The sequence below is a fragment of the Oncorhynchus mykiss genome, chromosome 13, assembly GCF_013265735.2.
Source record: "Oncorhynchus mykiss isolate Arlee chromosome 13, USDA_OmykA_1.1, whole genome shotgun sequence".
NCBI classification, from domain to species: Eukaryota; Metazoa; Chordata; class Actinopteri; order Salmoniformes; family Salmonidae; genus Oncorhynchus; species Oncorhynchus mykiss.
In genome coordinates, this window is record NC_048577.1 from 3,639,220 (window position 1) to 3,661,986 (window position 22,767).

Genomic DNA, 22,767 nt, shown 5'->3' on the forward strand with positions numbered 1-22,767 from the left:
GAACCCAGCTTCCCTCTCTGTGTTGCTGCTGGTAGTGAACCCAGCTTCCCTCTCTCTGTTGCTGCTGGTGTGGAACCCAGCTTCCCTCTCTGTGTTGCTGCTGGTAGAGAACCCAGCTCACTTCTCTGTGTTGCTGCTGGTAGAGAACCCAGCTTCCCTCTCTCTGTGTTGCTGCTGGTAGAGAACCCAGCTTCCCTCTCTCTGTGTTGCTGCTGGTAGAGAACCCAGCTTCCCTCTCTCTGTGTTGCTGCTGGTAGAGAACCCAGCTTCCCTCTCTCTGTGTTGCTGCTGGTAGAGAACCCAGCTCACCTCTCTGTGTTGCTGCTGGTAGAGAACCCAGCTCACCTCTCTCTGTGTTGCTGCTGGTAGAGAACCCAGCTTCCCTCTCTCTGTGTTGCTGCTGGTAGAGAACCCAGCTTCCCTTTCTCTGTGTTGCTGCTGGTAGAGGACCCAGCTTCCCTCTCTCTGTGTTGCTGCTGGTAGAGAACCCAGCTTCCCTCTCTCTGTGTTGCTGCTGGTAGAGAACCCAGCTTCCCTCTCTCTGTGTTGCTGCTGTTAGAGAACCCAGCTTCCCTCTCTCTCTGTTGCTGCTGGTAGAGAACCCAGCTTCCCTCTCTCTGTGTTGCTGCTGGTAGAGAACCCAGCTTCCCTCTCTCTCTGTTGCTGCTGGTAGAGAACCCAGCTTCCCTCTCTCTGTGTTGCTGCTGGTAGAGAACCCAGCTTCCCTCTCTCTGTGTTGTTGCTGGTAGAGAACCCAGCTTCCCTCTCTCTGTGTTGCTGCTGGTAGAGGACCCAGCTTCCCTCTCTCTGTGTTGCTGCTGGTAGAGAACCCAGCTTCCCTCTCTCTGTGTTGCTGCTGGTAGAGAACCCAGCTTCCCTCTCTCTGTGTTGCTGCTGGTAGAGAACCCAGCTTCCCTCTCTCTCTGTTGCTGCTGGTAGAGAACCCAGCTTCCCTCTCTCTGTGTTGCTGCTGGTAGAGAACCCAGCTTCCCTCTCTCTGTGTTGCTGCTGGTAGAGAACCCAGCTTCCCTCTCTCTGTGTTGCTGCTGGTAGAGAACCCAGCTTCCCTCTCTCTGTGTTGCTGCTGGTAGAGAACCCAGCTTCCCTCTCTCTGTGTTGTTGCTGGTAGAGAACCCAGCTTCCCTCTCTCTGTGTTGCTGCTGGTAGAGGACCCAGCTTCCCTCTCTCTGTGTTGCTGCTGGTAGAGAACCCAGCTTCCCTCTCTCTGTGTTGCTGCTGGTAGAGAACCCAGCTTCCCTCTCTCTGTGTTGCTGCTGGTAGAGAACCCAGCTTCCCTCTCTCTGTGTTGCTGCTGGTAGAGAACCCAGCTTCCCTCTCTCTGTGTTGCTGCTGGTAGAGAACCCAGCTTCCCTCATTTTTAGTCTCACTTTTGTTTTTTCTTTTGTTTTATAGCCCGAATGAACAATAACGTTTTTGAAACTTTGTACTGAAGCGAAGTTGTCCCTCTCCCAGGCCCAGACGGAGATTCAGAGCACTATGGAGGAGAACACCTACCCTCTGTTCCTGAAGTCAGACACCTACCTGGAGTACACCCAGGCAGGGGAAGAGAGCCCCAAACCACCCAGCGACCACAGCTCCTCATCGGGTCCCGGGCAGCCCGGCTACCTGCCCACCCTCACAGAGGACGTAGAGTGGAGGTGTGTGTGTCTCTCTGTGTGTCTAGAGTCTGCGTGTATTCTTGTCTGTATTGTGTTGTTGTTGTCAGCACCATGTCACCAGGGGCCTGTTGCACAAAACTAGGATAAGGGATTAAGCCAGGATATCTTGGTGATCCTGGCTCAATTGATCCGTAATCCGGTTGCACTAAAGATGGATAGGGGGCAGGAGGATATGTTATGGTATAAATTACCATGGAGATTTATTCTGTGGCGCTAGCCTGCTCCAGACCAGGCTAAATTCCAGGATCTATTTAATCTCATCCCTAATGTCAGTCAGCAGTCACCACAAATGGAAACCAATAGTTATTTCACTGCTCACTATACATTGTTATCACATATAACTAGACCCACTGTTATTTAAACGTTTGTGATCATTAATTTCAATGATTTTGGATAAAAAATGATTTTTAGATGATGTTGCTATCATTAGATAATTTACAGTTTCCCATAGACTATAAGGCTATATATAAAATGCTAGAATATTAGGGCCACAGAGGGGAAAAAAACACAAGTCATAATATTGTAACCAGTTGTTTTAAAGGAGGACAGTTGTTAAAATGACAGATGTGGGGCATTTCGTGAAATTGTACTTCAGTATGGTTTCATAAACAAAGACATGCTGATGTGCCAGAATATTAAGTATCACATTGTCATAAGTATCAAAACTGTAAAAACAATATGTAGCTTTTCTGCAGAAAGAACCAGCCTCATAAATTTATGACTTTATCCTTTTTCTTCAGTGTGGCCCTAGTACTCTGTCATATAAACAAATACACATTCCATATGAATATAAAAACACAATGTGTAACATTATGTTCCTTTATTGAATAAGGACAAAACAAAGCAGGTAAACCATCAGCTCCTTTCAAAACTGAAGTCACAGTGACTCTACAAGATGGAAAGCACAGAATCTAAGCATATTATACAAAATGATACATATACAGACCTTTGAATGTGTATAACACACCCTGCATGTCTGCACACTAAAATAAATGCAGGACAAATCCATACACATCAACTGAACAGACAAATGAATGGATGCAGTAGCCTCCCTGCAGCCTTGTATTACACACAGTATACCGCACAAACATCATAAGAGGCCAAATTCGTCAAAAAACGAACCCAAAAAAACCCAAATTCCTCTGCCACCGCAGGACATATTTAACCAAAATTGAAAGCACACATACTAACTAAAATAATTCAACACCTATTGGTCCCTCAGCAGCCGACCACTGTCGTCATCAGGGAAGATTGCCGGATTGTCCCAGTCCATGGCTGGTGGCACTCTGGGGGCCCTCTCCTTCCTCAGGCAGGCCACATTGTGGAGGACAGCACAAGCCACAGTAATATCACATGCCCTAACAGGGCTGACCCTTAATTTGTGAAGGCAGTGAAAGCATGCCTTCAGGAGGCCAAAGGTCATTTCAACTCTGGCCCTGGTCCTGGCATGGGCATGGTTGTAGGCCTGCTGTGCTTCCTGGGGGTCTGTGAAAGGTGTCAGGAGAAAAGGCTGGCAGCAACACACCAGAGAATTCACCTGTCAACACAAAATCTCATCATTACTACCTCATAAACACAGTGATATTCTTGACACAGCCATGATGGTTATAAATAGGGGTTGTGTGGCTTACCTTGTGATAGGCACTGATAGATTTCAGAGGCCCGAAAGATTCTGGAGTCATGGACTGAGCCAGGCCATTTTGCCACAACATTGCTGATCACACAGTCAGCATTGCAGACCATCTGAAATCATAAGATGAGGAATATTACACCAATCAATGCACATCACTGGCAATGCAGAGTGTTCGTCAATGGACAATATCAAAAAGTTATGTTCACCTGAACATTAATGCTGTGAAAGGATTTCCTATTCACAAAATCGGCCTCATGGGCACCTGAGGGGGCTTTTATCCTTATGTGTGTGCAGTCCACTGCACCAATGACATTGGGGAAACCTGTCACACAAAGTAATGAGTATCCTACTATGTGTTAACAGTTGTCCTGTAATTTGTAGATCCTCTTACCTGCAATCCTATAGAACTCCTCTTTGATGTCACAGAGTCTTCTGTGGCCAGGGAAGGAGATGAAGACATCTGCTAATGCTTTGATAGCCAGACACACACTCCTTATTGTGCGGCAAATTGTGGCCTTGTTCAGCTGTTCTGCATCCCCCACTGAGTACAGGAAGGCTCCACTAGCAAAAAAGCGCAAGGCCACACAAACCATTTGCTCCACACTCAGTGCATGGCTCCGTGCAGTGCGGTGCTTAATCCTGGGACCCAGTAGTCTGCATAGATACCTGATGCCATCTGCAGAAAACCTGTATCTTTCATATAGATGGTCATCAGGGAAGGCCAGTGGGTCCAACCGGTCCCTGAAGACCCTTTCTCACCTGAAGGCTCTCCTCAGCACAAGTGCTTCTTCATCCACCACATCTCGCACGAATGGGCATGCCATTGTCAGAGCAGAAAGGAACACACAATTTTGGGCCTTCATATAGGCTAGTGGCCACACCTGGTGCTGGGGGGGGTGGGCAAAAGAGGGCGATGCCTTATAACGATGACTTGGTTGTACTGATTGCTGGGAAAATAAAAAAAACCTTAGAAAGATGCCACCGTCCTGTGTGCTCACAATAAGAGCTCATATGTCATGGCTCACTTGACTTTACGAGAATATACCTAATTTTTATTTTGAGCTGTGTCATCTTCTTGGAGCTGGGGGAAGAAAGAAAAATAATGATTAATACATTTGTGTTACAGTTAGCATACAGTGTACATTGAAGGCATATCTCACCTCCCTCTCAAGTTTTTTTATTTCAAGGTCCAGTTTCCTAATTGTCCTCTTTTTTATTTCGAACTCCAGTGCAAGATTTTCCATCTTTTTCTTCTTGTACTGAATGTCTATGTCTGCCAGTTCTATTTGGCACCGGAGGTGGTTGCCATACAACTTTCTGATAGCTTGTGAGCTCTGTGAACACAATACAATTAGCGCAGCTGGAATTTGGCAGGATGTGGTGTCCTTTTATTAATACGCACTATGTTGCCAGGCTGGTTTTCCCACTGTATAGCATCTGGGTCCTGTAAAAGAAATTAGATTTTTTGATTTTGATGAGGACTCCTCACCATTGTAGAGTAAATAGTACTTTCACAGTCTTAACATGATACCTCATGCCTTCTGGAATCCAGAGAGATGGTCTCCTCCTCATCATCGTCTCCATCATGTGCTGTTGCTGCTGCACTGGGGCCTTCACCCTATCACATTTAATCGGATTCATATTGAAGCTAGTAGACAAGACATGCCAGGCCTACAGTATGCCTTTGATGGAGTACTCACTGGATCAGCATCGTCTGGTGCTTGTGCTGGTGGCTCTAACAGGAACACAGTGCTGCCAGACACTGCAAGGCAATAGGTAAACCAAAGTCAGACAGTCCAAATTGATTCAATATGAATGTGGTTGTATCCCATGTAGAGATGGAAGGACATACCTTGAATGAAGCGGGTGGCATCTTGGGAGGAACCTATGCTCGTCTCTTTCCCCCCAGGGATCCCCTCTAAGACGGGCCTGCCTTTATTTAGCTCCAAGGCCATGTCCTCTGCTGGGGTAAGGTCAGCCTTTGGTGACCCACCACCCGTGCCTTGTCTGTGGGTATTCTTTTTCACTGCTAAAACAGTACAGACAATGTGTGAGCAGGCACCTTCTGGGTACAATATATGCTTGTGCTTTGTTAAATATTAGTCAGGGACCATACCATTCTGCAGAATGTTCTTGTATTTGATTTTGACCTGCTGCCATGTCCGTTTTGGCCCGTTCATGTTTAATCTACACACACACACACACACACACACACACACACACACACACTTAATGGAGTCACACTGCAAAAAATTACTTGGTATTTTTGTCTTGTTTTCAGTAAAAATATCAAAAATTTTATCATAGCTTTATACAGTGTGATGGAGTTACTTTACACAATTTCACTCATATCTGCAGTGCATTTCAATAAAAAATTTAACCGTTTCATAATTACAGTACAACTGCATTTTTGGAGATGTGAATTAAATATTTGAATTGTAATTGTGATGTTTCAGCGGAGCGGTGAGTGTGTAATTGTGCACTACTTACGCATTCAGGCGGTCTGCAATACTTTGCCACGCTTTTTCTCTTTGCTTTATCACTGTGGCGGTGTTGCCTTTCTTCTTAATTATATCTTTTACCTCCTCGTATGCCTCCATGAGGATTTGTGCTTCCGACGGGGAAAAGTACGCGGCTCTAGTTGCCATGGTAAATCAGTTAATCTGTGATCTGTGGCGGGGTCTATTTGAGTGAGCCGTGAGCGCGCACCTATCCAGGATTGGTTTCACCTGGCTTAATGAATCCGTGTCTGCTCATCCTGGCTTGGTCTTTGTGCAACCAATTAAGCCTGGACGCACATGTTTTGGCTTCATTGAGCTCAGCTGAGTCATTTATCCCGGATGTCTTAATTCTACTTTTGTGCAACAGGCCCCTGGTTAAACTCCTGGTCCATGTGAATGTAGCTTGGTGAATTAAGGTGGTTGTGTTTCAGGTGCCGGGAGGAGGAAGAGGAGGAGGAAGAAGAGGAGAGCGGGGATACGCAGGCCAGCAGGCTGACCCAGAGGTTGCTAATGGAGACGGCTCCTCACAGAGTGTCGACCAATTGGAGAGCAGGGGAAAGCCGAGAGTACAGGTAGGAGTCCAGAGAGCGTGTTTATGGACATGTGTGTGGATGTGTGTGTATGGATGTGTGTGTGTGTGTGTGTGTTTGCGCCTGATTGTGTGAAATTCATGACAGTGTTTAGTATTTGTCCGAGTGGTTGCTATGCAGTTGAGTGTTTAGTATTTGTCCGAGTGGTTGCTATGCAGTTGACAGTGTTTAGTATTTGTCCGAGTGGTTGCTATGCAGTTGACAGTGTTTAGTATTTGTCTGAGTGGTTGCTATGCAGTTGACAGTGTTTAGTATTTGTCCGAGTGGTTGCTATGCAGTTGACAGTGTTTAGTATTTGTCCTAGTGGTTGCTATGCAGTTGACAGTGTTTAGTATTTGTCCTAGTGGTTGCTATGCAGTTGACAGTGTTTAGTATTTGTCCGAGTGGTTGCTATGCAGTTGAGTGTTTAGTATTTGTCTGAGTGGTTGCTATGCAGTTGACAGTGTTTAGTATTTGTCCGAGTGGTTGCTATGCAGTTGACAGTGTTTAGTATTTGTCCGAGTGGTTGCTATGCAGTTGACAGTGTTTAGTATTTGTCCTAGTGGTTGCTATGCAGTTGACAGTGTTTAGTATTTGTCTGAGTGGTTGCTATGCAGTTGACAGTGTTTAGTATTTGTCTGAGTGGTTGCTATGCAGTTGACAGTGTTTAGTATTTGTCCGAGTGGTTGCTATGCAGTTGACAGTGTTTAGTATTTGTCTGAGTGGTTGCTATGCAGTTGACAGTGTTTAGTATTTGTCCGAGTGGTTGCTATGCAGTTGACAGTGTTTAGTATTTGTCCGAGTGGTTGCTATGCAGTTGACAGTGTTTAGTATTTGTCCTAGTGGTTGCTATGCAGTTGACAGTGTTTAGTATTTGTCCTAGTGGTTGCTATGCAGTTGACAGTGTTTAGTATTTGTCTGAGTGGTTGCTATTCAGTTGACAGTGTTTAGTATTTGTCTGAGTGGTTGCTATGCAGTTGACAGTGTTTAGTATTTGTCCGAGTGGTTGCTATGCAGTTGACAGTGTTTAGTATTTGTCTGAGTGGTTGCTATGCAGTTGACAGTGTTTAGTATTTGTCCGAGTGGTTGCTATGCAGTTGACAGTGTTTAGTATTTGTCTGAGTGGTTGCTATGCAGTTGACAGTGTTTAGTATTTGTCCGAGTGGTTGCTATGCAGTTGACAGTGTTTAGTATTTGTCCGAGTGGTTGCTATGCAGTTGACAGTGTTTAGTATTTGTCTGAGTGGTTGCTATGCAGTTGACAGTGTTTAGTATTTGTCTGAGTGGTTGTTATGCAGTTGACAGTGTTTTAATATTTGTCCGAGTGGTTGCTATGCAGTTGAGTGTTTAGTATTTGTCTGAGTGGTTGCTATGCAGTTGACAGTGTTTAGTATTTGTCTGAGTGGTTGCTATGCAGTTGACAGTGTTTAGTATTTGTCCGAGTGGTTGCTATGCAGTTGACAGTGTTTAGTATTTGTCCGAGTGGTTGCTATGCAGTTGACAGTGTTTAGTATTTGTCTGAGTGGTTGCTATGCAGTTGACAGTGTTTAGTATTTGTCCGAGTGGTTGCTATGCAGTTGACAGTGTTTAGTATTTGTCCGAGTGGTTGCTATGCAGTTGTGCCTGTAGAGAATCTCTGTGGGTTTGTACGCGTCCTACGCTGGGATGATACCCGTATCGCCGGGAGGATGCCCGTATCGCCGGGAGGATGCCCGTATCGCTGGGATGATACCCGTATCGCCGGGAGGATGCCCGTATCGCCGGGAGGATGCCCGTATCGCCGGGAGGATGCCAGCATCGCGCGGCAAGGCAACAAAACACGAAGCGGATGTAACCTCTCTAGGAGAACAGCCATCATGTTGGAAACGGACATCATCATCATGCTGTCATCCAGAGTCACGTTCATCTGACAAAGATTTTGCTTCAATAATTAACATACGAGTTTGATCTGCTTCCTGTTTTGGAAAAAATATTGAGATACTGGTATCATCATAGCTCTAGTGTTGTCTGATGAGGGAATATATATATATATATATATATATTACACACAATCTACACACAGTACTCCATAATGACATCACAGTACTCCATAATGACATCACAATACTCCATGATGACATCACAGTACTCCATAATGACATCACAATAGTCCATGATGACATCACAGTACTCCATAATGACAAAGCAAAAAGTTTTTCTTTTTTTAAAAACATTTATTAAAAATAAAAGACTATGACATTTACATAAGTATTAAGACCCTTTACTCAGTACTTTGTTGAAGCACCTTTGGCAGCGATTACAGCCTCCAGTCTTCTTGGGTATGACGCTACAAGCTTGGCACACCTGTATTTGGGGAGTTTCTCACATTCCTCTCAAGTTCTGTCAGGTTGGATGGGGAGCGTTGCTGCACAGCTATTTTCAGGTCTCTCCAGAGATGTTCGATCGGGTTCAAGTCTGGGCTCTGTCTGGGCCACTCAAGGACATTCAGATACTTATCCCGAAGGCACTCCTGTGTTGTCTTGGCTGTGTGCTTAGGGTCGTTATCCTGTTGGAAGGTGAACCTTCGCCCCAGTCTGAGGTCCTGAGCGCTCTGGAGCAGGTTTTGATCAAGGGTCTCTCTGTACTTTACTGTGTTCATCTTTCCCTCGATCCTGACTAGTCTCCCAGTCCCTGCCACTGAAAAACATCCCCACAGCATGATGCTGCCACCACTATGCTTCACCGTAGGGATGGTGCCAGGTTTCCTCCAGATGTGACACTTGGCATTCAGGCCAAAGAGTTCAATCTTGATTTCATCAGACCAGAGAATCTTGTTTCTCATTGTCTACGAGTCTTTAGGTGCCTTTTGGCGAACTCCAAGCGGGCTGTCATGTTCCTTTTACTCAGGAGTGGCTTCTGTCTGGCCACTCTACCATAAAGGCCTGATTGGTGGAGTGCTGCAGAGATGGTTGTCCTTCTGGAAGGTTCTCCCATCTCCACCAAGGACCTCTGGAGCGCTGTCAGAGTGATCATCGGGTTCTTGGTCACCTCCCTGACCAAGGCCCTTCTCCACTGATTGCTCAGTTTGGCCGGGTGGCCAGTTCTAGGAAGAGTCTTGGTGGTTCCAAACTTCTTCCATTTATGAATGATGGAGGCCACTGTGTTCTTGGGGACCTTCATTGCTGCAGACATTTTTTGGTACCCTTCCCCAGAAATCCTGTTTCGGAGATCTGCTGACAATTCCTTCGACCTCATGGCTTGGTATTTGCTCTGACATGCACTGTCAACTGTGGGACCTTATATAGACAGGTGTGTCCCTTTCCAAATCATGTCCAATCAATTGAATTTACCACGGGTGGACTCTAATGTAGAAACATGTCAAAGATGATCAATGGAAACAAGATGCACCTGAGCTCAATTTCAACCTGTCATAGCAAAGGGTCTGAATACTTATCTAAGTACAGTATTTATATTTTTTGCAAATATTTCTATAAAATCCTGTTTTTGCTTTTGTCATTATGGGATATTATGTGTAGATTGATGAGAATTTGGTTATTTAATCAATTGTAGAATAAGGCTGTAACGTAACAAAATGTGGAAAATGTGAAGGGGTCTGAATACATTCTGTGTGTGTGTGTGTGTGTGTGTGTGTGTGTGTGTGTGACCTCAGACCATGCAGAGAGCCGGTGGTTAACCCCTACTACGTGAACATGGGTTCTGCTCGCGCCCCGGCAACCAGCGCTAACGACAGTGAACAGCAGAGCTTGTCCAGCGTCTCCGACGGCGACACACTCTCACTGACCGACAGCAGTGTGTGAGTATACACACACACACACACACACTCTCACTGACCGACAGCAGTGTGTGAGTATACACACACACACACACACACACACACACACATCCTCTATCTCTCACACATGCACTGTCATGGACTTTTTGCACAAACACACTGAAACACATTCTTCTGAATACTAACGTGTGTGTGTGTGTGTGTGTGTGTTGCAGGGATGGTGTTCCACCCTACCGGTATCGTAAACAGCATCGTAGAGAGATGCATGAAAGTGCCAAAGCCAACGGACGTGTGCCCCTACCTCATATACCTGTAAGTAGAATACACACTACCTCACACCCTACCTCAAATACCTGTAAGTAGTATACACACTACCTCCTAACCTACTTTATACCCTACCTCATATACCTGTAAGTAGTCTACACACTACCTCCTAACCTACTTTCTACCCTACCTCATATACCTGTAAGTAGTATACACACTACCTCATACCCTACCTCATATACCTGTAAGTAGTATACACACTACCTCATATACCTGTAAGTAGAATACACACTACACACTACCTCATACCCTACCTCATATACCTGTAAGTATACACCCTCAATACTAAATATTTGACATACTAAATAGTTTCACTGTTCCAGTAGAATGAATGTGGTCTCTATCTGGTGCCGGCTGTGGTCCTATCAGTAGACCAGGTGAATGATGTTGATCTGAGAGATGTTCTGTGGTCCTAACAGTAGACCAGGTGAATGATGTTGATCTGATAGATGTTCTGTGGTCCTAACAGTAGACCAGGTGAATGATGTTGATCTGAGAGATGTTCTGTGGTCCTAACAGTAGACCAGGTGAATGATGTTGATCTGATAGATGTTCTGTGGTCCTGATAGATGTTCTGTGGTCCTAACAGTAGACCAGGTGAATGATGTTGATCTGAGAGATGTTCTGTGGTCCTGATAGATGTTCTGTGGTCCTAACAGTAGACCAGGTGAATGATGTTGATCTGAGAGATGTTCTGTGGTCCTAACAGTAGACCAGGTGAATGATGTTGATCTGAGAGATGTTCTGTGGTCCTATCAGTAGACCAGGTGAATGATGTTGATCTGAGAGATGTTCTGTGGTCCTAACAGTAGACCAGGTGAATGATGTTGATCTGATAGATGTTCTGTGGTCCTGATAGATGTTCTGTGGTCCTATCAGTAGACCAGGTGAATGATGTTGATCTGAGAGATGTTCTGTGGTCCTAACAGTAGACCAGGTGAATGATGTTGATCTGAGAGATGTTCTGTGTCTAGCGTACGTACCGTGTGCCAAAGGATGTCCACGTTGAGCCGGAGAGGTTCGCTGTTGACCTCATCAGTCGACTGGAGGCAGTTCTGAGAGGGAGAGAAGCACAGGAGAGACTGGAGGAGAGACTGAAGAGGGTCAGGCTGGTACGTACTGGGAGGGTGTGTGTGTGACGTATCTGTGGCGTGGTTTGGATGGTAATCATCCCACACATTAACCTGCTTCTCCTCTAACCCCGCCCCTTCTTTCCTTTCCTGCTCTGTGATAGGAGGAGGAGGGTGACGACGCCGACGTCTCCATGGTAAACTCCCTCCCCCCCTACGGCAACAAGCCCCTCCCCCCCTCCACCTCGTCCCTCTTCCCCCACTACGGGTCCCGTTATTCAGAGACCTCGTACAACGGTGTTCTGGCGCTACAGGACGCGCACGAGGAGAACCCGGAGGCCATCTTGGACGAACACGTGCAGAGAGTGATGGAGACGCCGGGGTGTCAGTCACCAGGCACCGGGAGACACTCGCCCAAGTCCCGCTCCCCCGACGGAGGGGTGTACCCTCCACCTCACTCTGGGAGAACCCAGTGGCCTCCAGGGGTGAAAGGTCACAAGCCAGGAGCCAAGGGAGGGGACCCAGTGGGGATGGGAGCAGGTATGTTGATGTTGTCTTTATTTATCCAGGTTAGTCTCAATGATAAACATCTTCTAGTGTTATTTATCCAGGTTAGTCTCAATGATAAACCTCTTCTAGTGTTGATGTCTTTATTTATCCAGGTTAGTCTCAATGATAAACCTCTTCTAGTGTTATTTATCCAGGTTAGTCTCAATGATAAACCTCTTCTAGTGTTGTCTTTATTTATCCAGGTTAGTCTCAATGATAAACCTCTTCTAGTGTTGATGTCTTTATTTATCCAGGTTAGTCTCAATGATAAACCTCTTCTAGTGTTGATGTCTTTATTTATCCAGGTTAGTCTCAATGATAAACCTCTTCTAGTGTTGATGTCTTTATTTATCCAGGTTAGTCTCAATGATAAACCTCTTCTAGTGTTATTTATCCAGGTTAGTCTCAATGATAAACCTCTTCTAGTGTTGTTGTCTTTATTTATCCAGGTTAGTCTCAATGATAAACCTCTTCTAGTGTTGATGTCTTTATTTATCCAGGTTAGTCTCAATGATAAACCTCTTCTAGTGTTATTTATCCAGGTTAGTCTCAATGATAAACCTCTTCTAGTGTTGTTGTCTTTATTTATCCAGGTTAGTCTCAATGATAAACCTCTTCTAGTGTTATTTATCCAGGTTAGTCTCAATGATAAACCTCTTCTAGTGTTGTTGTCTTTATTTATCCAGGTTAGTCTCAATGATAAACCTCTTCTAGTGTTATTTATCCAGGTTAGTCTCAATGATAAACCTCTTCTAGTGTTGTTGTCTTTATTTATCCAGGTTAGTCTCAATGATAAACCTCTTCTAGTGTTGTCTTTGTTTATCCGGGTTAGTCTCAATTAGGGCAGACCCCATTTAGTCGACTGGTCGATAGGCTGTTGGTCGAGATTTTTTTTAGTCGAGCAGTGACAAATATATATAAAAAAATCAAATGTATGGCACACAAGACACCTGTCTGATTCACACCTGTCTGATTCACACCTGTCTGATTCACGCCTGTCTGATTCACGCCTGTCTGATTCACACCTGTCTGATTCACGCCTGTCTGATTCACGCCTGTCTGATTCACACCTGTCTGATTCACGCCTGTCTGATTCACGCCTGTCTGATTCACGCCTGTCTGATTCACGCCTGTCTGATTCACGCCTGTCTGATTCACGCCTGTCTGATTCACGCCTGTCTGATTCACACCTGTCTGATTCACACCTGTCTGATTCACGCCTGTCTGATTCACGCCTGTCTGATTCACGCCTGTCTAATTCACGCCTGTCTGATTCACGCCTGTCTGATTCACACCTGTCTTAGTGGACAGAAGAGATGACTGGCCACCCCTCAGAGCCTGGTTCCTCTCTAGGTTTCTTCCTCGGTTCCTGCCTTTCTAGGGAGTTTCTCCTAGCCACCCCTCAGAGCCTGGTTCCTCTCTAGGTTTCTTCCTAGGTTCTGGCCTTTCTAGGGAGTTTCTCCTAGCCACCCCTCAGAGCCTGGTTCCTCTCTAGGTTTCTTCCTAGGTTCTGGCCTTTCTAGGGAGTTTTTCTTAGCCACCGTGCTTCTACACCTGCATTGCTTGCTGTTTGGGGCTTTAGGCTGGGTTTCTGTACAGCACTTTGAGATATCAGCTGATGTAAGAAGGGCTTTATAAATACATTTGATTGATTGACTAGTCCATTGCGGAGGCCTGTCTGGGTGGACTAGTCTAATGCGGAGGCCTGTCTGGGTGGACTAGTCCATGGCGGAGGCCTGTCTGGGTGGACTAGTCTAATGCGGAGGCCTGTCTGGGTGGACTAGTCCATGGCGGAGGCCTGTCTGGGTGGACTAGTCTAATGCGGAGGCCTGTCTGGGTGGACTAGTCCATGGCGGAGGCCTGTCTGGGTGGACTAGTCCATTGCGGAGGCCTGTCTGGGTGGACTAGTCTAATGCGGAGGCCTGTCTGGGTGGACTAGTCTAATGCGGAGGCCTGTCTGGGTGGATTAGTCCATTGCGGAGGCCTGTCTGGGTGGACTAGTCCATTGCGGAGGCCTGTCTGGGTGGACTAGTCCATGGCGGAGGCCTGTCTGGGTGGACTAGTCCATGGCGGAGGCCTGTCTGGGTGGACTAGTCTAATGCGGAGGCCTGTCTGGGTGGACTAGTCCATGGCGGAGGCCTGTCTGGGTGGACTAGTCCATTGCGGAGGCCTGTCTGGGTGGACTAGTCCAATGCGGAGGCCTGTCTGGGTGGACTAGTCCATTACGGAGGCCTGTCTGGGTGGACTAGTCCATTGCGGAGGCCTGTCTGGGTGGACTAGTCCATTGCGGAGGCCTGTCTGGGTGGACTAGTCCATGGCGGAGGCCTGTCTGGGTGGACTAGTCCATGGCGGAGGCCTGTCTGGGTGGACTAGTCTAATGCGGAGGCCTGTCTGGGTGGACTAGTCCATGGCGGAGGCCTGTCTGGGTGGACTAGTCCATTGCGGAGGCCTGTCTGGGTGGACTAGTCCAATGCGGAGGCCTGTCTGGGTGGACTAGTCCATTGCGGAGGCCTGTCTGGGTGGACTAGTCCATTGGCGGAGGCCTGTCTGGGTTGACTAGTCCATTACGGAGGCCTGTCTGGGTGGACTAGTCCATTGCGGAGGCCTGTCTGGGTGGACTAGTCCATTGCGGAGGCCTGTCTGGGTGGACTAGTCCATTGCGGAGGCCTGTCTGAGTGGACTAGTCCATTGCGGAGGCCTGTCTGAGTGGACTAGTCCATTGGCGGAGGCCTGTCTGGGTGGACTAGTCCATTGCGGAGGCCTGTCTGGGTGGACTAGTCCATTGCGGAGGCCTGTCTGGGTGGACTAGTCCATTGCGGAGGCCTGTCTGAGTGGACTAGTCTAATGCGGAGGCCTGTCTGGGTGGACTAGTCTAATGCGGAGGCCTGTCTGGGTGGACTAGTCTAATGCGGAGGCCTGTCTGGGTGGACTAGTCCATTGCGGAGGCCTGTCTGGGTGGACTAGTCCATTGGCGGAGGCCTGTCTGGGTGGACTAGTCCATTGCGGAGGCCTGTCTGAGTGGACTAGTCCATTGCGGAGGCCTGTCTGAGTGGACTAGTCCATTGCGGAGGCCTGTCTGGGTGGACTAGTCCATTGCGGAGGCCTGTCTGGGTGGACTAGTCCATTGCGGAGGCCTGTCTGGGTGGACTAGTCCATTGCGGAGGCCTGTCTGGGTGGACTAGTCCATTGCGGAGGCCTGTCTGGGTGGACTAGTCCATTGCGGAGGCCTGTCTGGGTGGACTAGTCCATTGCGGAGGCCTGTCTGGGTGGACTAGTCTAATGCGGAGGCCTGTCTGGGTGGACTAGTCCATTGGCGGAGGCCTGTCTGAGTGGACTAGTCCATTGCGGAGGCCTGTCTGAGTGGACTAGTCCATTGGCGGAGGCCTGTCTGAGTGGACTAGTCTAATGCGGAGGCCTGTCTGGGTGGACTAGTCTAATGCGGAGGCCTGTCTGGGTGGACTAGTCCATTGCGGAGGCCTGTCTGAGTGGACTAGTCCATTGCGGAGGCCTGTCTGAGTGGACTAGTCCATTGCGGAGGCCTGTCTGGGTGGACTAGTCTAATGCGGAGGCCTGTCTGAGTGGACTAGTCCATTGGCGGAGGCCTGTCTGAGTGGACTAGTCCATTGCGGAGGCCTGTCTGAGTGGACTAGTCCATTGCGGAGGCCTGTTTTCTTGTTAATGCATTCAATAATATTCTAGTCTTCCCGTTGTTGTTGTTTGGGTGGACATGTTGTTTACAGAGCACACAGGCTACACTTATCAGGAAATTAGTTTTGGATTATTTCATTCCATTTACGAGTTCTCAATTAATTCATTGTCTTTTGTTTGTAGCGATCCTGTCAATCTTGAGTAACGACACACACCTGATTACACATCGAAGTAGTCCTATAGGCTACCTGGCCTGAATAGTAGTAGTCCTATAGGCTACCTGATTACACATCGAAGTAGTCCTATAGGCTACCTGGCCTGATTACACATAGTAGTCCTATAGGCTACCTGATTACACATAGTAGTAGTCCTATAGGCTACCTGATTACACATCGAAGTAGTCCTATAGGCTACCTGATTACACATAGTAGTAGTCCTATAGGCTACCTGATTACACATCGAAGTAGTCCTATAGGCTACCTGATTACACATAGTAGTAGTCCTATAGGCTACCTGATTACACATAGTAGTCCTATAGGCTACCTGGCCTGATTACACATAGTAGTCCTATAGGCTACCTGGCCTGATTACACATAGTAGTCCTATAGGCTACCTGGTTACACATCGAAGTAGTCCTATAGGCTACCTGGCCTGATTACACATAGTAGTCCTATAGGCTACCTGGCCTGATTAGTAGTAGTCCTATAGGCTACCTGGCCTGATTAGTAGTAGTCCTATAGGCTACCTGGCCTGAATAGTAGTAGTCCTATAGGCTACCTGGCCTGATTAGTAGTAGTCCTATAGGCTACCTGGCCTGATTAGTAGTAGTCCTATAGGCTACCTGGCCTGATTAGTAGTAGTCCTATAGGCTACCTGGCCTGAATAGTAGTAGTCCTATAGGCTACCTGGCCTGATTACACATAGTAGTCCTATAGGCTACCTGGCCTGAATAGTAGTAGTCCTATAGGCTACCTGGCCTGATTACACATAGTAGTAGTCCAATAGGCTACCTGGCCTGATTACACATAGTAGTAGTCCTATAGGTTACCTGATTTCACATAGTAGTAGTCCTATAGGCTACCTGATTACACATCGTAGTAGTCCTATAGGCTACCTGATTACACATAGTAGTAGTCCTATAGGCTACCTGGCCTGATTACACATAGTAGTAGTCCTATAGGCTACCTGATTTCACATAGTAGTAGTCCTATAGGCTACCTGATTACACATCGTAGTAGTCCTATAGGCTACCTGATTACACATAGTAGTAGTCCTATAGGCTACCTGATTACACATAGTAGTAGTCCTATAGGCTACCTGGCCTGCAGGCAAATGTAGGCATATAAATGGGTATTGTATTTCTGATTGGCTTAAAGCAGCATCACTGTGGAGCTTCTCAGAGTCATTTGTTCTTCACTTCATTGAGAATGACTATAGTCCCTCAATGTAGCCTATTTGAAAAATGTTACCAGCTCTCTCCCTTTTCGATAACCACTCAGCATGTTGGGGGGGGGGGGGGTGTAATGCTCTGATCCGGTGAAAACGTCATAAAATAGACCTACCTGATTACTTCTTAGCTCGCTGGCGTGGGAAACTTTGAGGGCCTAGAATATTTTATACAGTGTGGTAAGGTTGTTAGCATGATCGGGCTGGACGAAGTTAATAGTTGATACAGTGTTTCCAGGTCCTCACAGACATCCCATGCGGAGCCAATGTGATTTATAGAATATTTATTTTTTATCAGGATATTTTCAGGGCGCCATGTTTTTTATCAGGATATTTTCAGGGCGCCATGTTTTTTATCAGGATATTTTCAGGGCGCCATGTTTTTTATCAGGATATTTTCAGGGAGCCATGTTTTTTATCAGGATATTTTCAGGGCGCCATGTTTTTTATCAGTTGGTTTATGTCGGGCTGTTGTTACATAATGGTCATGGCAATAGAAGTTAGTTTTTAGATTTGTATTATTTTCATTTAGATATAATTTGTTTATTAGCCACGTGACATTGAGGGCGGTAGCCTAGTGGTTAGAGTGTAGGGGCGTTAGGTAGCCTAGTGGTTAGAGTGTAGGGGCGTTAGGTAGCCTAGTGGTTAGAGTGTAGGGGCGTTAGGTAGCCTAGTGGTTAGAGTGTAGGGGCGTTAGGTAGCCTAGTGGTTAGAGTGTAGGGGCGGCAGGTAGCCTAGTGGTTAGAGTGTAGGGGTGGCAGGTAGCCTAGTGGTTAGAGTGTAGGGGCGTTAGGTAGCCTAGTGGTTAGAGTGTAGGGGCGGCAGGTAGAATAGTGGTTAGAGTGTAGAGGCGGCAGGTAGCCTAGTGGTTAGAGTGTAGGGGCGGCAGGTAGACTAGTGGTTAGAGTGTAGGGCCGTTAGGTAGCCTAGTGGTTAGAGTGTAGGGGCGGCAGGTAGCCTAGTGGTTAGAGTGTAGAGGCGTTAGGTAACCTAGTGGTTAGAGTGTAGGGGCGTTAGGTAACCTGGTGGTTTGAGTGTAGGGGTGGCAGGTAGCCTAGTGGTTAGAGTGTAGGGGCGGCAGGTAGCCTAGTGGTTAGAGTGTAGGGGCGTTAGGTAACCTGGTGGTTAGAGTGTAGGGGCGACAGGTAGCCTAGTGGTTAGAGTGTAGGGGCGTTAGGTAACCTGGTGGTTAGAGTGTAGGGGCGACAGGTAGCCTAGTGGTTAGAGTGTAGGGGCGTTAGGTAACCTGGTGGTTAGAGTGTAGGGGTGGCAGGTAGCCTAGTGGTTAGAGTGTAGGGGCGTTAGGTAACCTGGTGGTTAGAGTGTAGGGCCGTTAGGTAGCCTACTGGTTAGAGTGTAGGGGCGTTAGGTAGTCTAGTGGTTAGAGTGTAGGGGCGGCAGGTAGCCTAGTGGTTAGAGTGTAGGGCGTTAGGTAGCCTAGTGGTTAGAGTGTAGGGGCGGCAGGTAGCCTAGTGGTTAGAGTGTAGGGGCGTTAGGTAGCCTAGTGGTTAGAGTGTAGGGGCGTTAGGTAGTCTAGTGGTTAGAGTGTAGGGGCGGCAGGTAGCCTAGTGGTTAGAGTGTAGGGGCGTTAGGTAACCTGGTGGTTAGAGTGTAGGGCCGTTAGGTAGCCTAGTGTTTAGAGTGTATGGGCGGCAGGTAGCCTAGTGTTTAGAGTGTAGGGGCGGCAGGTAGCCTAGTGGTTAGAGTGTAGGGGCGACAGGTAGCCTAGTGTTTAGAGTGTAGGGGAGGCAGGTAGTCTAGTGGTTAGAGTGTAGGGGCGACAGGTAGCCTAGTGGTTAGAGTGTAGGGGCGACAGGTAGCCTAGTGTTTAGAGTGTAGGGGCGGCAGGTAGTCTAGTGGTTAGAGTGTAGGGGCGACAGGTAGCCTAGTGGTTAGAGTGTAGGGGCGGCAGGTAGCCTAGTGGTTAGAGTGTTGGGGCGGCAGGTAGCCTAGTGGTTAGAGTGTTGGGGCGGCAGGTAGCCTAGTGGTTAGAGTGTAGGGGCGGCAGGTAGCCTAGTGGTTAGAGTGTAGAGGCGGCAGGTAGCCTAGTGTTTAGAGTGTAGGGGCGGCAGGTAGCCTAGTGGTTAGAGTGTAGGGGCGACAGGTAGCCTAGTGGTTAGAGTGTAGGGGCGGCAGGTAGCCTAGTGGTTATAGTGTAGGGGCGGCAGGTAGCCTAGTGGTTAGAGTGTTGGGGCGGCAGGTAGCCTAGTGGTTAGAGTGTAGGGGCGGCAGGTAGCCTGGTGGTTAGAGTGTAGGGGCGGCAGGTAGCCTAGTGGTTATAGTGTAGGGGCGGCAGGTAGCCTAGTGTTTAGAGTGTAGGGGCGGCAGGTAGCCTAGTGGTTAGAGTGTAGGGGCGGCAGGTAGCCTAGTGGTTAGAGTGTTGGGGCGGCAGGTAGCCTAGTGGTTAGAGTGTAGGGGCGGCAGGTAGCCTGGTGGTTAGAGTGTAGGGGCGGCAGGTAGTCTAGTGGTTATAGTGTAGGGGGGGCAGGTAGCCTAGTGTTTAGAGTGTAGGGGCGGCAGGTAGCCTAGTGGTTAGAGTGTAGGGGCGACAGGTAGCCTAGTGTTTAGAGTGTAGGGGCGGCAGGTAGTCTAGTGGTTAGAGTGTAGGGGCGACAGGTAGCCTAGTTTTTAGAGTGTAGGGACGGCAGGTAGTCTAGTGGTTAGAGTGTAGGGGCGACAGGTAGCCTAGTGTTTAGAGTGTAGGGGCGGCAGGTAGTCTAGTGGTTAGAGTGTAGGGGCGACAGGTAGCCTAGTGGTTAGAGTGTAGGGGCGTTAGGTAGTCTAGTGGTTAGAGTGTAGGGGCGGCAGGTAGCCTAGTGGTTAGAGTGTAGGGCGTTAGGTAGCCTAGTGGTTAGAGTGTAGGGGCGGCAGGTAGCCTAGTGGTTAGAGTGTAGGGGCGTTAGGTAGCCTAGTGGTTAGAGTGTAGGGGCGTTAGGTAGTCTAGTGGTTAGAGTGTAGGGGCGGCAGGTAGCCTAGTGGTTAGAGTGTAGGGGCGTTAGGTAACCTGGTGGTTAGAGTGTAGGGGCGACAGGTAGCCTAGTGGTTAGAGTGTAGGGGCGTTAGGTAACCTGGTGGTTAGAGTGTAGGGCCGTTAGGTAGCCTAGTGGTTAGAGTGTAGGGGCGTTAGGTAACCTGGTGGTTAGAGTGTAGGGCCGTTAGGTAGCCTAGTGGTTAGAGTGTAGGGGCGGCAGGTAGCCTAGTGGTTAGAGTGTAGGGGCGGCAGGTAGCCTAGTGGTTAGAGTGTAGGGGCGTTAGGTAGTCTAGTGGTTAGAGTGTAGGGGCGGCAGGTAGCCTAGTGGTTAGAGTGTAGGGGCGTTAGGTAGCCTAGTGGTTAGAGTGTAGGGGCGTTAGGTAGTCTAGTGGTTAGAGTGTAGGGGCGGCAGGTAGCCTAGTGGTTAGAGTGTAGGGGCGTTAGGTAACCTGGTGGTTAGAGTGTAGGGGCGACAGGTAGCCTAGTGGTTAGAGTGTAGGGGCGTTAGGTAGTCTAGTGGTTAGAGTGTAGGGGCGGCAGGTAGCCTAGTGGTTAGAGTGTAGGGGCGACAGGTAGCCTAGTGGTTAGAGTGTAGGGGCGACAGGTAGCCTAGTGTTTAGAGTGTAGGGGCGACAGGTAGCCTAGTGGTTAGAGTGTAGGGGCGACGGGTAGCCTAGTGTTTAGAGTGTAGGGGCGACGGGTAGCCTAGTGTTTAGAGTGTAGGGGCGGCGGGTAGCCTAGTGGTTAGAGTGTAGGGGCGACAGGTAGCCTAGTGTTTAGAGTGTAGGGGCGGCAGGTAGTCTAGTGGTTAGAGTGTAGGGGCGACAGGTAGCCTAGTGGTTAGAGTGTAGGGGCGACAGGTAGCCTAGTGTTTAGAGTGTAGGGGCGGCAGGTAGCCTAGTGGTTAGAGTGTAGGGGCGACAGGTAGCCTAGTGGTTAGAGTGTAGGGGCGGCAGGTAGCCTAGTGGTTAGAGTGTAGGGGCGGCAGGTAGCCTAGTGGTTAGAGTGTAGAGGCGGCAGGTAGCCTAGTGTTTAAAGTGTAGGGGCGGCAGGTAGCCTAGTGGTTAGAGTGTAGGGGCGACAGGTAGCCTGGTGGTTAGAGTGTAGGGGCGGCAGGTAGCCTAGTGGTTAGAGTGTAGGGGCGGCAGGTAGCCTAGTGGTTAGAGTGTAGAGGCGGCAGGTAGCCTAGTGTTTAAAGTGTAGGGGCGGCAGGTAGCCTAGTGGTTAGAGTGTAGGGGCGACAGGTAGCCTGGTGGTTAGAGTGTAGGGGCGGCAGGTAGCCTAGTGGTTAGAGTGTAGGGGCGTTAGGTAACCTGGTGGTTAGAGTGTAGGGGCGACAGGTAGCCTAGTGGTTAGAGTGTAGGGGCGACAGGTAGCCTAGTAGTTATAGTGTAGGGGCGGCAGGTAGCCTAGTGTTTAGAGTGTAGGGGCGGCAGGTAGCCTAGTGTTTAGAGTGTAGGGGCGACAGGTAGCCTAGTGTTTAGAGTGTAGGGGCGACAGGTAGCCTAGTGGTTAGAGTGTAGGGGCGACAGGTAGTCTAGTGGTTAGAGTGTAGGGGCGACAGGTAGCCTAGTGTTTAGAGTGTAGGGGCGGCAGGTAGTCTAGCGGTTAGAGTGTAGGGGCGACAGGTAGCCTATTGGTTAGAGTGTAAGGGCGACAGGTAGCCTAGTGGTTAGAGTGTAGGGCGTTAGGTAGCCTAGTGGTTAGAGTGTAGGGGCGGCAGGTAGCCTAGTGGTTAGAGTGTAGGGCGTTAGGTAGCCTAGTGGTTAGAGTGTAGGGGCGGCAGGTAGCCTAGTGGTTAGAGTGTAGGGGCGTTAGGTAGCCTAGTGGTTAGAGTGTAGGGGCGTTAGGTAGCCTAGTGGTTAGAGTGTAGGGGCTTTAGGTAACCTGGTGGTTAGAGTGTGGGGGCGACAGGTAGCCTAGTGGTTAGAGTGTAGGGGCGTTAGGTAGCCTAGTGGTTAGAGTGTAGGGGCGTTAGGTAGTCTAGTGGTTAGAGTGTAGGGGCGGCAGGTAGCCTAGTGGTTAGAGTGTAGGGCGTTAGGTAGCCTAGTGGTTAGAGTGTAGGGGCGGCAGGTAGCCTAGTGGTTAGAGTGTAGGGGCGTTAGGTAGCCTAGTGGTTAGAGTGTAGGGGCGTTAGGTAGTCTAGTGGTTAGAGTGTAGGGGCGGCAGGTAGCCTAGTGGTTAGAGTGTAGGGGCGTTAGGTAACCTGGTGGTTAGAGTGTAGGGGCGACAGGTAGCCTAGTGGTTAGAGTGTAGGGGCGTTAGGTAACCTGGTGGTTAGAGTGTAGAGGCGGCAGGTAGCCTAGTGGTTAGAGTGTAGGGGCGGCAGGTAGCCTAGTGGTTAGAGTGTAGGGGCGGCAGGTAGCCTAGTGGTTAGAGTGTAGGGGCGGCAGGTAGCCTAGTGGTTAGAGTGTAGGGGCGGCAGGTAGCCTAGTGGTTAGAGTGTAGGGGCGGCAGGTAGCCTAGTGGTTAGAGTGTAGGGGCGTTAGGTAACCTGGTGGTTAGAGTGTAGGGCCGTTAGGTAGCCTAGTGGTTAGAGTGTAGGGGCGGCAGGTAGCCTAGTGGTTAGAGTGTAGGGGCGGCAGGTAGCCTAGTAGTTATAGTGT

The 22,767-nt window shown here is 48.6% G+C and overlaps 1 protein-coding gene across 1 annotated transcript in view; it reads left to right on the forward strand.

Moving 5' to 3' along the window:
* Positions 1–22,767, forward strand: part of LOC110485340 (axin-1) — a 38,460-nt gene that overhangs the window by 6,520 nt on the left and 9,173 nt on the right. The window contains exons 4-9 of the mRNA XM_036939863.1: positions 1,474–1,658; positions 6,245–6,385; positions 10,031–10,174; positions 10,369–10,465; positions 11,452–11,589; positions 11,712–12,087. Coding sequence (XP_036795758.1) covers positions 1,474–1,658; positions 6,245–6,385; positions 10,031–10,174; positions 10,369–10,465; positions 11,452–11,589; positions 11,712–12,087 — 1,081 coding nt within the window. The remainder of the gene's footprint in view (positions 1–1,473; positions 1,659–6,244; positions 6,386–10,030; positions 10,175–10,368; positions 10,466–11,451; positions 11,590–11,711; positions 12,088–22,767) is intronic.